The sequence below is a fragment of the Oryzias melastigma genome, linkage group LG7 (genome assembly GCF_002922805.2).
Source record: "Oryzias melastigma strain HK-1 linkage group LG7, ASM292280v2, whole genome shotgun sequence".
Lineage (NCBI taxonomy): Eukaryota > Metazoa > Chordata > Actinopteri > Beloniformes > Adrianichthyidae > Oryzias > Oryzias melastigma.
The window spans coordinates 6,298,579-6,314,133 of record NC_050518.1 but is presented as its reverse complement, the minus strand read 5'-3'; the positions used below and the strand labels follow the sequence as shown (position 1 = coordinate 6,314,133).

Genomic DNA, 15,555 nt, shown 5'->3' with positions numbered 1-15,555 from the left:
GGACCGGGAAATGCGGCATATGTTAGGTCAGACTCTGCCGGGATTTGAACCCACAACCTTCCGATCTCAGGGTGGACACTCTTCCACAAGGCCACTGAGCAGGCCAGCATTGCCACCCCTGTTGGTGAATTTACTCCGTGGTGTTTCGTTGCAGCCAGCTTCGGCTGTATAGTTAGTCCTGGCCGCTGCGGGCTTTAAAGTCCAATTCCAGTCCAATATGGGGTCGCTCTTTATGTATCTTGGACAATAGTAAAAAGCCTGCATGCCATCTCCAGTGATATTAACCTCTATGATATTGGCCCTTTGCCCCTGCTAGCTCCGCCCCATAGTTAAAAAAACAAAAACAAATAAAATGATTTTTTGTTCATTAGTTTGATCGACACAAATCTGTTTTAAATGGTTACATTTTTAAAAGGCTTGAAAGACAAAGTCTCGAGTAAAAAACAAACATGAGAAATATGTGTCGTCTTTTAACTTCCTGGTTTTCTTGAAAATCAAGAGAACTGAGTTGTGTTTATTATATTGCAGTTGCGTTACAGGAAATACTGTAGGAGTTTCTTTTTCACAGACCGGCAGAGTATGTGTGTTTATCCTCACGTGCATGAATGAATGAATGAGTGTGTGTGTGTGCATGTAAGAGCAAATCTATCCCTGTCAACACAGAGAGGATTTTCTTTGTGACATACCGTCTGCAACATGCTGTCATTCCTGGGAAAAGTAATATTGGGACAGACTGGAAAGGTTCCATTGAGATTGCATCTATCTAAACATGAAAGGAGAAAATGACAACTCCCTTTAAAAAGGGGACTTTCTTTTTATCCATAATTTTCCATTAGAACACATGACTGGAATTGTTTCTTCTTAATAAAACATATCCTCAAATCTACACATGACTCACTCTTACCCTCTAAGCTTCTTTTGAATCTTTAACAAAGTAAACACATTTACAAACCACTTCCACATGTTTTACAATCATTGTCACTCAAATTTGAGGGTTAATATTTGTCTGTATTTTTTCATGTGGTTCCTTTACATTTACCCTGATCACCATCAGTTTTTCCTCATGGATAAAAGCCCATGAATTCGACTCCAAAGTTAACAGGCCAAAGTCTGTTGATGCCTCAGGTGTATCCGTTTCAGCAACCAGTTCAACTGGTTGGAATTAACCGACAAACCACAGAATGAGTTCAACATCTCTTAAGACGCTGATCCGAGTGAGAAGAAAACACTGCCTGCTTATGAAGATCATTATCTTTTAGTTCTCAGAACGATGAATAATAGAGTTGGGAGTGGTCCAAATGGTTCTTTTTTACAGAGTAATTACACAAAAATAATCAAATTTTTTTAAGCTAAACTTTTAATATCCTGTGTTTAGACAACTAGTTAGAGCAACATATTTAGAATTATTACATTCACAAAAAAAGTGAAAAAGTCTACGTGACTGAGAGGGGGGACCAGCAATAAATAGAAAAGCGTAGAAGCATTTTCATGTTTGGACATGCCACATACAGTCTTCTGATTGACATGCACCATCCAGTGATGGTGATCCAACAGAGAGCCCCATTTGGCTCCTGAAGGGTGTGAAAAGGCACACTTCTCCTGACCCACCCCCCTGCCTTTGTTGCTGGATTGATTTAGCAGACAGAGGCAGATTGTGACTCCTGCTGCTCATCCAGCGCACAGACAGACGAACCATGACGCAGCCCTGAGCTCCACCCCCTTTTACGCACAGGCGCTGACTCTACAGCCCTCACCCTGCTCACTCCTGCCTCACTTTGACTCTGACTTGTAGAGGGAGAGCACACTTTGCTGGATTACACTCACCCATCACAGGAGTACTTGTTTCATTTTTCCCCCCCAGAGCTGTACGGCTCCAACAAACAAGAGCAAGATGGGGAGCAGCATTTCATGTGTCCCCGAGAACAACTTCAGATTCTCCAGCAAGAGTTTCATCCGCAGGAACAGGTGAGAACACCTGTCCAGGTGTGGGCATGGCACACATGATATGCTTGACTAGCACATGCTTCAGACTTTACATGGCAGATGAAAGAAGTCAGTGGTATTTCTCAGGGTTGAAGTTGAGGGGTGAAAGAGAGGTTGTGAATTTTGTCAGGGTAGGTTCCAGATCAAATGGTGGGATAGTTCTGGAGTCATGAATGATCCGGTTACTGGATCTGATGATTACATTTTTGTGCAGATGATTCACCAGCTGTCTGAAAATTGGATTTTATGTTTTATACTTCTATTTATTATATTTCTATTGATAATTTCTGTTGTAAAATGGGAAACATGTACAATAACATCTTCTAATGATCTTTCTCAAACATTTTAAGAGGTTAAAAACATTGTGGGTATCTAATCCAGCTGGATTATGTCTGGGCATGTCACAATCAATTCTGATTTGCTCCAATGTGGCTCCAATTCTAACAGCTGGAAGATGATTAGTTTGGTCTCACATGTTGTAAGGTTTCTTGAAAAAAAGTTAAGATTAAAAAAACAAATGAACTCAAAAAGCTTCTAAGTTGGGGGATTTTTGTCCAGCACCACTCATGGATTCAGTGGTTTAATCTTTTAGTGTAACTGAATCAGGCAGCACTCAGGTATTCCCCAAAGAAAATGGGAGTGATAGGTGCTGAATGTCAAGGTGGTGAGTCGGATAATCCCGGGTGTGCAGGTTCACTGCCTGTCTATTATTTACAAGACATTCCTCTGTCACTTTGCTTTGCAGCCACAGATTGCATCAGAGTGTTGCTTTCATATTTGAAACTGTTCTGCTAAAGGAACCAGGATCATTCACTTGACTCCCATGAATGATTAATGCTGGACATGGACTTCCTGATTAGACCATCCTTGACTCCCACCGTGACAACAAAAGACTGCCTTGTTGCACATGGAGGACACTGGCACACATATGCACGGAAAAGCTGATAAATTCCGCGCTGAGAGTGTAAATGCAACCCCAACCCCCATCCCCCTCGCCTTATCTTTGCCGTGAGGGTGCTTCCTCGTGGAGATGTGACATTGATGGTCCGGGACAAGGGACATGCAAAACAAAACGCTGCATTGAATGCTCATTTTACTGTGCCTGTGGGTTCTATCAGACACACAAGACCTGATTGTTCTTATCATTTAAATGGCTGTCACTGATGAAGGACAAAGATAGGGGCTCTGGTTGACCCACGCAGTATTCACGTGTGGTGTGAGAACAGCAGACACACATAAGCTGGAGAGTAAATTAACTTACACATCCACACAACAGGGGAGAACAATGAATGACAACACACTTCTGCTGGGATGTAAAGTAGCTGCTAACACCGTTAACAGTGGAGATTAGGTTGTAACAAGGTTTATTTTTCTCATGAGCAGCAGCCGTCTGTTTCGCAAGAAGAATCCCCAAGAGGGACAGGAGAAGTCAAACAGCATCATCAACATCCCGTACATAACCTCACCCACAAAGGTAAGAGGTTACTTCACCTTAAAAAGCGAGTGTGCTGTAGTGCACAGTTAAGGTGGATACATTTTAACACCATTGGAGCCATCAACCCTTTCACTCATGTCATGATTGTTTGCAGAAAATGTCTCCCGAAGACCTGCAGACGATCAAAAACATCGAGTGGAACCCTCCGTTTCCTTACGATCCCGTCAATGGTTGGAAAAAGAGCAGCATCAACGTGAAGAACTACGGTCGGATGATTCACAGCTCCAAAGTTCGATTCCGTTTCCTGCACTGCCAGGTGAGAGAAACAAAGTCACTTTATCACAAGCACATGATGACATATTCGGAAAGCAACTGTACAGGAAAACAAGTATAAAGCTTTGTTTTCTTAGCTGTGGTTTTTACACAATGACCAATCCTCTTGTGACACATCATACCAGTCATGCATGCACAGTATGCAAGATCCCAAAAACCCAGGTGAGAAGGAACAGGATGTTGCTCCGGAGTGAACTGAAACTCACTTGTGTTTGACGTGGTGGCTGGCTCTGAATAATCCAATCAGTTTCCCACAGAGGGAAACTGTGTTTAGACTTGTTCGTTTCTTCTGGAGTTGTGAAACATCCCCGCAAAAGAACCTCGGGGTAAAGAGAGTTCCTCTGATCCCTTGGACTGATAGAGAGCAGAGAACACAGCGGCTCCTTACTGTGGGAACTGCAATTTTTCCAAGCCGTGACACAACAGTGCTGTCACACAGAAGAGGGAAAAGATTGATGGACGGACAACGTCACTGAAGCTAAAGAACATATTGTATTAATCAAAAAGAAAACATATACACATCGTTAAAAAAAGTCAGACAATATCTGAACAGCAGGACAGGATGATTACACTAGCAGAATACATATTAGTTTGTTATTTTAGTAATAAAACAATTTTTAAAATCCAAATTTCTTTGTCTTTTCTGCAGGATATACACGACTGCTACTTGGATCTCTTCGAAACACATCTTCATTTTGTCTCCAACAACCCAACAGGTCTCACATACCAGGTAAGAATTTCCTCCAAACTGCTTCTCCGCCTCGGGATGTTTTTTTATACGGTTCATGTATAACTCCTGACGTGCCTCCTGACAACCAGAACTTGTAGGTAAACTGAAAGCATGAATTTGTTTTTTCATGTGCCTCATAAAACAAGAAAAGCCATTAATCACAGATTTATTATGCCTGCTGAGAAACTCGAGGCTGTGCTGAACAGAGACAGCCAAGCACCTGTGCAGTGTTAGTCAGACCGCACATGACCTCATACAGAAGACAGACATGAAGATATCTGCGACTAAGTTAATAGGAGCATGATGAACAATTTTTATTTGGTTTTCTGTGTGTGTATGTGCAGGGGACTCTTCCACTGAAAGAGCTCACCATTTGCAACTTGCAACAGAACTGCAATCACAGTCAGCCCCAAGAATTCACATTCCAGATAAACGGTAAGTCTGTCGTCAATAAAAAGTGAGAGCTCGCAGCAAAGCGCGGCTTCGTCATAATTATCGGTCGTTTTATTGGCTGTGCTGAGAATAGATCCAGAAGAAAAACAGATGAGGTTATAAAGAAAAATGTTTTACTCTGAACATAAATAGCGACATAAAATTATTATATTTTATCCCTAATTAGTCACATTTTTTTTGCAACAGAGTCTTAAGGCCATCACAAAACAAAGTAAACAAAAATATGAGAATTAAGTTAAATAAAGTTGTAAAAGTCTGAGAAAAAGTCACGGAATTATGTGGAAAATAAATTTAACACTTAATAAGAATAACATTTTAAATTTATGCTCTAAAAAGTCAAACTTTGACAAAGAAAAAGTCATGTTTTTTGTTTTACAATAATGAAAATAAAGTTAAACATTTATTACTACAGTTTTATATCTTTTTTTTTTAAATCAACATAACATTTTACATCTTTTTAATGATAAGCATCAACCAAAAAAAAAGAATGGGCTGAAGTATCATGCTTATGCAAGCCCACACAAAAGATAAAATTTACACAAAAACATAACTTAATATTAAGCTTAAAAATATTCCACAAACACACATTTATAAAAAAAAAAAAAAAAAGAGCAAAGCAGGTTCTGCAACATTCTTGCAGAATCAGTGTTATTTTCACCAAATTTCTCTGAAGTTTTGGTAATATAAACTCAAACGATAATGTTTGTCTTTGTTGAAAGATGCTAAAGGCCAATTGTAACATTTAGTTTTTGAAAAAGTATTACTTTTTTTTGCAAAATTATGACTTTTTGAAGCATAAATTTACGACTTCATCCCTGAAAATTGTTGAATATTGTGATTATAATTGCACAACTTTTTTCTTCTGAAATTTTTAATTTTTCTCATAATTTTACGACTTTACTCTCATATATTTCATTTTTTATAGTAACCCTAATGCTCCGACAAACTTTTACCCTATTCAGTCAAAATTTTAAACAAATCCTCCATCCGCTGCTTCCTCTGTTATCACATTCCTGCGATTCAAATGTGATGTGACCCTCCTCACCTCTTCACCTTTACTCAAAACCCAGACTAACTAGAGCCGGGCCCCTTTCACCTCGGGTCATGGGGGTAAACCGGCCTTAAAGGCCCGGCTTGTTAGACAACAGGTGCACTTCAGTCAGCCAGCTGTCGCGCAGAAAAGCCCCGATATCACTCCTCAGCCTTGTCACTTCATATAATGTATGGCACATTCTAAATGCTGCTCAGGTTGAAGCTTGAAATGCTTTTGGAGCTCCCAGTGGAATAAAAGTATGGCACTTAAAAAAACATAACCTCGAGATGGTTTTAGTTCTTGTCTGGAAATAAAACAAAAAAAGTTCTGTTCTCAAATATCCTCATTATTACTGTCATTCTGACACATTTACCGTAAAAACATCAGTATTCTTTGGAGTTTTGTTATCATTAAACCGGTTTCGTAATTTCCCAAATCCAACCAATTTTTTTGGAGTATAGTATTTCAACTTCTTTCATTGTTTCAATTCACAAGAAGAAAAGAAAGTTTATTTAGCTTCCAGGAGGCATCACAGACAGGAAGCAAGTAAAAAGCATGATGATATTCTGAGTCAAGTCAGAGATATGATGTCGATGTTTCCTCTGTGAGAGCTTGGCTGGCTCAGGAGGATGTGTAAGAATTCCTGGAAGTTCTGGTTCAGATTAATGTGGCTGATGATTGATAGATTTTTAAAAGAGAAAAGCTAATGAGCTGCGAAGAGAAATGATTTTTAAATGCCTGTCTTTCTAGAACTAAAACTTTGATAAACAAGACGCATTTAACTTTAAGTGGGAGTCTTGGGGTCAAGTTCTTTAATCAAGAGTTGTTTTATCTGAGTTTCTGCTTTTTGGGGAGCGGTTTACACTCAGACTACGCCTTTGGACAATTAGAGTTTACAGTATCTGTGTCATTATCTGTGGTATGTGCGGGACTGACCGAGAAAAGGCAGATTCCCGTTTGTATCATCCCGTTTGTTCCTCCTGAGTAAACGCTCTGCGGGAGTGAAAGCCCGCCCCATCTTTAGATGCCAAATACTGCAGGTCAGAAAGGCTTTTTTACAACAGCTCTCACGTTTTTTTTTTTTGTACTTGCTGCCCTAAATGTCAAAAAGAGCTTGGTTTAAAATGTAATTATTCTCTGCTTTACCCATCAGGTGTCAGCCTTAACCCCATCATTGTCTACTGTGCCAACCAAAAAGAAATGGACTACTGGTTTGGTCTTCTAAAAGACAACATCGAGGTCAATGGAGGGACTGCGATTGCGCCTGAAACCCACACAAGAATGAGAGTAAGTTTAAGAATACACATGAAGGAAGTACAACTCCACATTCCACTGCATGCTGCTTCACTGAGACAGGTTACTGGGACACTTGACTGGATATCATCCATCAATAGTTGTACTTGTTCCTCTGCTTGCTGTGACAAGTTTAAGAGCCTGTTTCTACACTCAAGTCAGCGCGGTTGCTTTATAATCCACCAGGCTGATTAGGCTTTTCCAACAAGTCTCAGTAAAACAGAACATGTTTGATTGTGTAAAGGTGGTAAGTCATGTGGGTCATTGCTAGCTTTTTTTTTTTTATTCTTTGGTGGGAGCGGCCCTGACCGCATCGAACTAACTCTCACATCTTTGCGGATTAAAGTGCTAATTTTACACGCACAGGTGGGGAAGCGTGTGATGAAACACAAAGGGTGTTGTGTCACGGGTGAAGAAAACAACTACATTTAATAAGCCTTTGAAGGCTTCAGGGAGAAAATCGAATGACATCATAATAAAACAGGGCAGTTTGATTTGTTTAAGCATCTTATTTAGATCGTTCTGTCTAACTTTCCTGATTTTTGTCCTTATCGTAGATAAATCCGAGTTCTGACGGACGAGAAGAGCTGAGGAATTCCATCTACAGGGAGCCCATCTACGAGTGGGAGGGCTCTCAGAGGGACAGCCTGGGTCCGATCACATACGTCACCAAAGTTCGACTGCAGCATCTGCCCTGCCAGGTACGGCTGCACTGCTTCTTACTGGAAGTGAATCATCGGCAGCCATTTGCACATTTATGTAACTGTACCGACCGGCCGAGCCTACGCTGTGACACATACTTATTTTCAAACATGTTTCCTCTTTTTTTTTTTTGTCTTTTTTCTTCACACGGTGATAAAAAAAAAAAAAAAGCAGGATAACATCAGCTCTAAATCCAGGTGACTCACAAAGTTTTGAGATTGCACAGTGCACACATGCCCTCAATACAGCGAACAGAGGGAGTGCAAAGGGTGGAGCATGCCTGGTGAGATATGCTTCCCAAGGCAAAGCCGTATTTGTCAAGCAAAAATGAACCTTAGACATTTAAAACCGATTAGTGAGACAAACACATCGGAAAAACGTGCTGGAACAGTTTCAGAACACAACATCAATCATGAAGCTGCATGGATATCTGTTATCTGTGAGCAGCAGCAGCAGCTCAGTTGGTATGATTTAGGCCAGGGTGTGTAGGAGGCATTTGTTGGACTCACGCAGTGACTCGACTTACCTCACAGCTGGAATGTCAGCTGTCTGTCCGGACACACCCACCAAGAGCAAAGAAACATAAACTCTCCCGTCTGCCGCACCTTGAAAATGCACTTCAAACTGGCTCATCTGCAGATCTTTAAAAGGCTTCAAAATATGTCTTTCAACAAGATGCTGAGTCTAATCTTTTTCATTTTGGTCTACATAGTTACCTTTGTCTTCTTTCTAGTCTTCTCTTAGTTATCAGGGCTTGGCTTCTTATCTATAAAGCACATTTTTCAACATTATTACTTAAAACGCTTTGAAAATCATTATTTTATGCGTCACTTTGAACTGTATTCAAAGGAAATGACAGGAATTAGTGTGGCTTTACAGTGCAACAAACTCAAAAAGTCTAAAAATGAATGTTTGCCTGCAGGAACAGAGCGACAGACTGCTGGTGATGTATCCTTCAACTCTGATCATCTTATCAGAGGAGAGCGACGGCCTCTTCTACAAGGTACCAACGACCTTTGACTCTTGAACTTCGGTTGATCCAGTTTTGATTTGGTGTTTGCTTCCATTAAATACATCTTCCTGATTGCAGGGAAAACTTCCACTCAACATGATCACGGTCACGACGCCTTGTCAAGATGTCAAGCCCAACACGTTCATGATTGAAGGTAGGCCGACTGATAACACCTGGACAACGGTTTTAGCATGCTTCTAGTTTGTTTTCTTGAACAGTCCACTTTGTTCAGGTGTGTGTGAAAGATAGACTCCTGGTTGACTTGCAGGTGAACCTTGCTGCAGTTCACTACAGAGTGAATGCAGACAATCTAGAGTCAGTTTTCCAGCCTAAATCTAAACAACATCAGACAGACCCCACAAAATAACTGCTCAAAAAGTTAATTAACCTAAAGACCCCCAAACCTACCCAAATTGTGTCCCCACTGCCTAGAAATTGAAAATCAAATATACCCAACTGGACAGGAAACCACCCAATCTGGCAACAGGGCAGCAGGCACGGCACAGAGGAGATTGACTTACAAGGTCAACAGTCAAGTAGGGCGCAGAACACAGTGCACTGTAGAAAGAGAGAGAAATAGTTGGGCCAAAATTGATTGAAAACATCCTCAAAACTGCAAAAGAGGGAATGTGATGGAAGCACTAATCACAAAAAGGCTGGAAAATGCCTTGTGGGTAAAAACCATTCAGTGACGTGGTGGTGGAAGACACTTTTATCTCCTTTTTCCTTTTCATTTAATCGTCTTTCTGGTTATTGCTCATTTTGGAAACTTTTCCGGCACTTTGATGTGTTGGAAACCCAAACTAAATGAAGGAGGATTTTTTTAATGGAGTATTTTCAGCTCTTCCTGCTATAGAAAAAGAAGAATGGAGAAAGGAAAAAAACACTTAAATGAGTCCGCATTCCCGTACATGTTTTATGCTAAGTGTCCGTTTTCCTTCTCTTCTGGCGTCACAGAGTGTAACCCCTCTATGAATGAGCTAGTTTGATCCCCCCCTGAATGACAGTCTTACTGAAGCACATTCCAGTGAGGAAGTGGACCAAATGAAAGGCTTTGTTCACCCTCTCGTCTCCCACCAGGGAAGCTGATCAACTCCATAGTGGTGTCCTGTCTGGATCGGAATGAGTTCTGTCAGTGGATACAGCATTTCAAAACTGCTGATGTGCCCGTCATGAGCCCCCCACCCCCAGTTTATGACATCATCTACACTCCAACGTCCACAGAGGCAAGTGATTGATTTTTAGGACAAGACAGCAACTACAATCGATGTGAATCTGTAAATAAATTCATGTGTTCGTTAAAGTAATTTGGACATATAACTAACTTTGTGCACAATCTAACTAAACAATTATTTCTTATTCTTCCAGGGCCCAAAGTTTGATAGATGGAGTGGAAACAGTCAAGGTAGAGTGGAGTCCAGCTTTGGCCAGTCCTCAAGTGCTCACGGGTCCCAAAACCTTCAGCCGCCCATGCGTGAGGGAAACCCCCTGTCTCCAGGATACTCTGAACCACTCTGTGTGAGTGAAGCGCTTCTGCAGAAATGCAGGCTTTATTTTACCAAATATATAAGGAAAGGTGTAAATTTGACAGGATGTAGTCATGACAGTGAAGCTGAGCGACATGATTCTTTAACAAAGTAAAATTTTAAGCAAGATTTGCTTAACTTAACTTAACTGAAAAAAAAGTTACAAATTCTTGGTGAAACTTAAAAAAAAACATGTTTTGGAGAAAGAAAAAAGCAGCTGCAGGGTGAAGTTTGCTTGTTAACTTCTGAGGGTTTCGGATGGTTTATCAGGACGTTTGAGCCAACTCCCATGGGAGCGGGGGGGTTTGTGTTTTCTGTCAGATGGTCCAATTAGCTTAAAAAGGGAGCCGAGTGTTGCTGCTCAACGTCTGACCTGAACCACCACTCTGCCAATTCTTTGATGGAACCCGTCTCCCCTCACTCTTAGATAACTTTATCAAAAGATTGAGAAGCTCTTCTTTAATGTTTGCTCCCATCTCTTCTTCTATCTGACCTTTTTTTTCCCCTTCCCTTCAGTACACCTCCAGCCGTCCTTCCTCCACCGAGACTGCCAGACTGGGCAGCAGAACCAACAGCATGTCCTCACAGACCAGGCCGGAGCATCGGCCTCTGTCGCTGCGCTACTCCTCCCCCCAGCAGAGCTCCTACCTCCAGCCGGCAGAGACCTCAGAGCTTTACAGCACGCCCTACCGGACCAGCCCACAGCGACTGGAGAAATCCCCTCTGGTCAAGGTGATTCAGTCTGCCGTCTCACCCGATAGCCAAATATTCTCTTCATTGCCATTTGGGCAGATTCTAAAATAGACATGCAAAGTGGAAAGCAGATGAAAAGTTAGACTGATGTCTGCATTTATGCAAACTTAAAGATAAATCCAATTATGTCTGTTATTGTTAAAAATATCCATCAAAGGGCATCTTCATGCTTCTGCGTATCACGACAAAGTAAAACCTGATGATGTCATTTGAGTTAACTCTTCTGTTTGGATCTTCTGTGATCAGTCAAACAGCTGGAGCACGCCACAGACGTCCATGAGCTATCCCCTCAACACCCCGCAGCGCCACTCAGCGAACCCGCGGCAACTGCTGTCGCCTCTGTACGACGAGCCCTCCAGCCCTGAAATCTACTCCTTGGAGGAGGCCGCAGTGGTAAGTGGGTCACCGATACCGGATCTACAGTGTTTGTTTACAGCAGCACCGTCTGGCAGTGGAATTTTTTTAAATCATTTAATAAATCAATGCTAAGTTTGTCTGTCTCATTATAGCAACATTACATATTTTTTTTAAAAAGTTTTCATAGCATTTTGGCTAAAAAATGTTTTAACTGAATTGCCCCTAGGGGATTAATAAAGTTATCTATCTATAAAAAATGGGTGTTTTGTGGTGGAGTGGTTGACTTACTGAGAGAAGGCCGGTTTCAAATCCCAGCTGGAACCATTGTGTGCATTTGTGGTTTTCTCCTGGCACTTTGGCTTCCTCCTGCAGTCCAAAAATAGGCTTCAAAGGTTGATTGGGGATTTTAAGGTTGGCGGATAGATGTAAAAGTGTGCGATTGTATGTCTCTGTGTGTGCCATGGGTATGCTCTAGCACCGCTGTGATCCCAAACAAGAAATGAACCAGTTCTCAGTATTTTATGAAACTCCTTTCTTTGTTCTTTCATAGCAAAGTTGGCAGGAGCCGATTCAGCACCAGCACCACTACCACCAGAACGTGCAGCTGCTCCCCTCCTCCTTCCAGCTCTGCACGCCACCAATGGGCAGACGCAGTGGGAAAAGCCCTGCAGAGAAGGACGCGTCTCACAGGGAAGCAGAGCAGAGAGCACAGGCTGTGATGAAGCTCAAGCTGCTGCCCGTCCCCGGCCAAGTGCAGGAGCAGGTGAGACAAACAAAGATGTGCATCTTCCAGGACACTCCGGGCACTGGAATGCTGCAGTTCAAAGAGCAGTTCTGTAAGAGGCCGTTACCCTGTGACAGCGGAGCAAGTTTATGTACTTGCTCTGCGGGTGATTTTAAAACAAATACTAGAGATGAAACACATATTTGAGAGAAGTTGTCGGGGTTCATGTCAGGGAGTGACTTCCTTTCCATTCTTTCACATGTGTTAACAGATGCATCTCCCATCAAGCTCCGCCAGAAGCAACTCTCAGATGTCTTACTCCTACTCACCAGGTAAGAATTAAAAGCATGCCGATCATACACAAGATACATTCAAACATGTTCAGCAAGTTCCAGTTAACAAACGCTCCAGATAGTTGAAAGAGTTCCAGTGAGAAACAGTGAATACATCCTCAGATCAATGACTGCTGCGTCGTCTTTCCTTACAGAAGTGAGCTTTAAACTGCAACGTGAGCAGTCTTATCAAAACAAATGTAAAAAAATAAGTCTCACAAAAGAGTGAGCATTTGAATACATTTCCATAAAGCAATTTTTAACTCTGTGGCCCAACAGCAGGAAGATACAGTAAATGGCAAAAAAGGCATCTGTTTAGATTTCTTAAAGAAGCTCTCCTATGAAAATACTGCTTTTATTTTTTTTTTTTGGTGTTTTAACGTGTTGTGGACTTTTCCTGAAAATGGAGGACATACGCATATAGAAAAATTAAGCTTAAAATTGCATTTCTGAGTATTTCTTTATTAAAATCATTGAGAATCAGGAGCAGATGAAACTGGGATGGAACGCTTTAAAAATAGCTCAATAAATGATTTTCGCTGCACTTTGTGAAAAAGAAGAATGGGAGAATACTGTTTTGGCTTCAAGTCCCACTCCAACTATATTTTTCTCTATTGTAAAATCATTCCCAGTAGTCTATTAGTTATGATTATACTTGTTTTTTAAGATATATTTTCAGAGTGGAAAAAATACTTCAGAAATTCACCTCTGGGTTGTGGTTCTGACTGTTGACGCAGAAGTAACCCTATCTAGATATCCCAGCATGCATTGGTTTATACTCCCTCCTCAGTTACTCACAACCACAAACTAACATTAGCGTAAAACAGTATACAATTTCAGAACTATCCAGCTGTGCAGTTGTGAGCCAGATGCAGCTCATATGAGGAATATGAAGACATTAATGGATCTATTTGTCTGCATGTGGATGCATCAGAATTGGAGCGGAGCAAGGAGACTTTGGCCTGCTCACTGCAGTTCCTGCGCCACAAACCGGAGCTCAGATTTTCATCTGCTCATGGTTGAGCGCGATCTGAATAAAGAAATACTCTGAAACCCAGTTTCAGTCTTAAACTGTTTCATATATATCCACTACTATACGATAAATGCTACAAGAACATGTCAAAAACACGATTTTCATTGGAGTAGGTCTTAAAAGAGAGACACACAAACTGAAGTGCCTGTCTGATGAGTTCCTAAGCACATTTTCACCTAACTATCTTATCTCTTAGGCAGCATGTTCACATGTGAACTGTAAAAGCAGAAGGCAGGTGGTGTTGCAATAGCATGTTACTGTTTTTTCAGCAGGAACATAATCAGAGACCAGATAAATCGTCATATAGTTGACGCTTGGACTCTCTCCAAGATTACAGAGCCACAAACAAATGACTCCGTTATTGCCTGAAAGTAAAAAGCCTGTGAATCTTCTTCACTTCTTACAGATCGCCATTCGTACCTTGAACCCAGAGCACCAGATGACCAGGAAGTGGACTATGACAACATTTGGGAATTTGACAATGAGACTGGAATGATTCAGCCGGCTTCTGGAATTTCAACACAGTGGACAGGATTAAACTTTGGGGCCCAAGGCCTTGGTGCCATGGCGACCCAGCAGAGATGGCCATAAAACAAAACAATCATCCGGCACTCGTCTGGACGTGTGCAAACAACAGATCGCTATCAGGCGGATCATAAAAGCCAACTCGTTCATCCAGCGTTGCTCCCGGTGTGTACAGTGTGAAGCAACAAGCACCAGGAGCTTAAGAAGTTTGAGAATGACAGAAAAAGACAAAAACAAAACAGACACACTTCACCTAGCCAGTTTATATGTAGCATTCAGTCAAAGAGACACCTAAGAGTGATGTACATAATTTGTATTTTTAATAATATTTTTGTATTTATTGTTTAGCTGCATTGTCAGGGTTCAGTATGCAGTTGTTTACTAATGACTAGGTTATTGATTTCACCTTTATGTTTCAATATTTCTTTCTAATTTATTGTAAAACATTCCACTTGTTACAATTTTGCTTTTTTTATTTGTATTTTTTGGTTTATTATAGGACTGTAAATGCACCTGGCTTTAGCTAAAATAGAAATTACTGCTGCACAGTACTGACACCCACATGACTTTTTTCATTTGTTTTGTTTGAAGTGCTTATTTATATTTGTAAATAAAATACTAAAAATGTCACACGTGTTTTGAATATATTTTAAAATATTTTATGCATAAATAAAGAATATACAATGGATTTTGTAATCATTAGCTGATTAGGTGCATAGTCTAAAATGGAAAAAATCATATAACTTTTGGAAGCAGACAAAATACAAAAATTAAAATCTAAAAAAGTAGTTATTGGAACATTATTTCTGATGGAAAAAAATACTATAGGTGATCAAATCTCTTAGGAAAAGACATTCAAACCCACAAGAAAATGTATGCAAAATCTGTTAATTTTTGTCTGTCATGATTGAAATTAACATATGCATAGGTTTATTTAGTCTTTTTTTGTTAGGAAATAAATATGAAAAATAAAAATGAAAAAAAAAATTCAAAAGAAAAAGAAAAAACTGCTAAATTTAGCATTTCTGAATTATATGAATATTCCTAATAAAAAATTTTTTTTTTTAAGTGTTAAAGGATCTTCTTTTCAAAATGTAGTTAAAGTATTAAAATGTAGTAAAGTGTTAAAAATCATATATATATATATATATATATTTTTTAGTAAAAAATAAAATTTTTTTTCAGCATTGCTGCTGTAAGAAGATAGAACTATGAGAAAAATAATCTTCCAACTTCGTTTCAACTCCTTTCAGCCACTCTTTGCTTTTTAGCCCCAGAGGCTAGAACTAGTTTCGATGCAAACTTGTAATTAGGGGTTTCTTTTCACTGAA

The 15,555-nt window shown here is 40.3% G+C and overlaps 1 protein-coding gene across 1 annotated transcript; it reads left to right on the top strand.

The window, feature by feature from the left end:
• The first annotated feature begins 1,212 nt into the window (after positions 1-1,212).
• On the top strand, positions 1,213-14,852 carry plekhn1 (pleckstrin homology domain containing, family N member 1). Its single transcript, XM_024294138.2, has 16 exons — positions 1,213-1,965; positions 3,367-3,457; positions 3,573-3,734; positions 4,401-4,481; positions 4,826-4,916; positions 7,121-7,254; positions 7,818-7,961; positions 8,885-8,965; positions 9,053-9,128; positions 10,055-10,200; positions 10,343-10,492; positions 11,017-11,232; positions 11,500-11,646; positions 12,161-12,373; positions 12,606-12,666; positions 14,106-14,852. Exons 1-16 carry the CDS (start codon positions 1,892-1,894, stop codon positions 14,288-14,290), a joined length of 2,052 nt encoding a protein of 683 aa, XP_024149906.1. The 5' UTR covers positions 1,213-1,891; the 3' UTR covers positions 14,291-14,852.
• The last annotated feature ends 703 nt before the right edge of the window (positions 14,853-15,555 follow it).

Excerpts from the sequence above, each read along its gene's own strand:
- plekhn1 (XM_024294138.2), top strand. The coding sequence starts at position 1,892 with ATGGGGAGCAGCATTTCATGTGTCCCCGAGAACAACTTCAGATTCTCC. Across the intron at positions 4,482-4,825 it reads CAACAGGTCTCACATACCAG|GGGACTCTTCCACTGAAAGA; the intron begins GTAAGAATTTCC and ends GTGTATGTGCAG. Across the intron at positions 12,374-12,605 it reads CCGGCCAAGTGCAGGAGCAG|ATGCATCTCCCATCAAGCTC; the intron begins GTGAGACAAACA and ends ATGTGTTAACAG.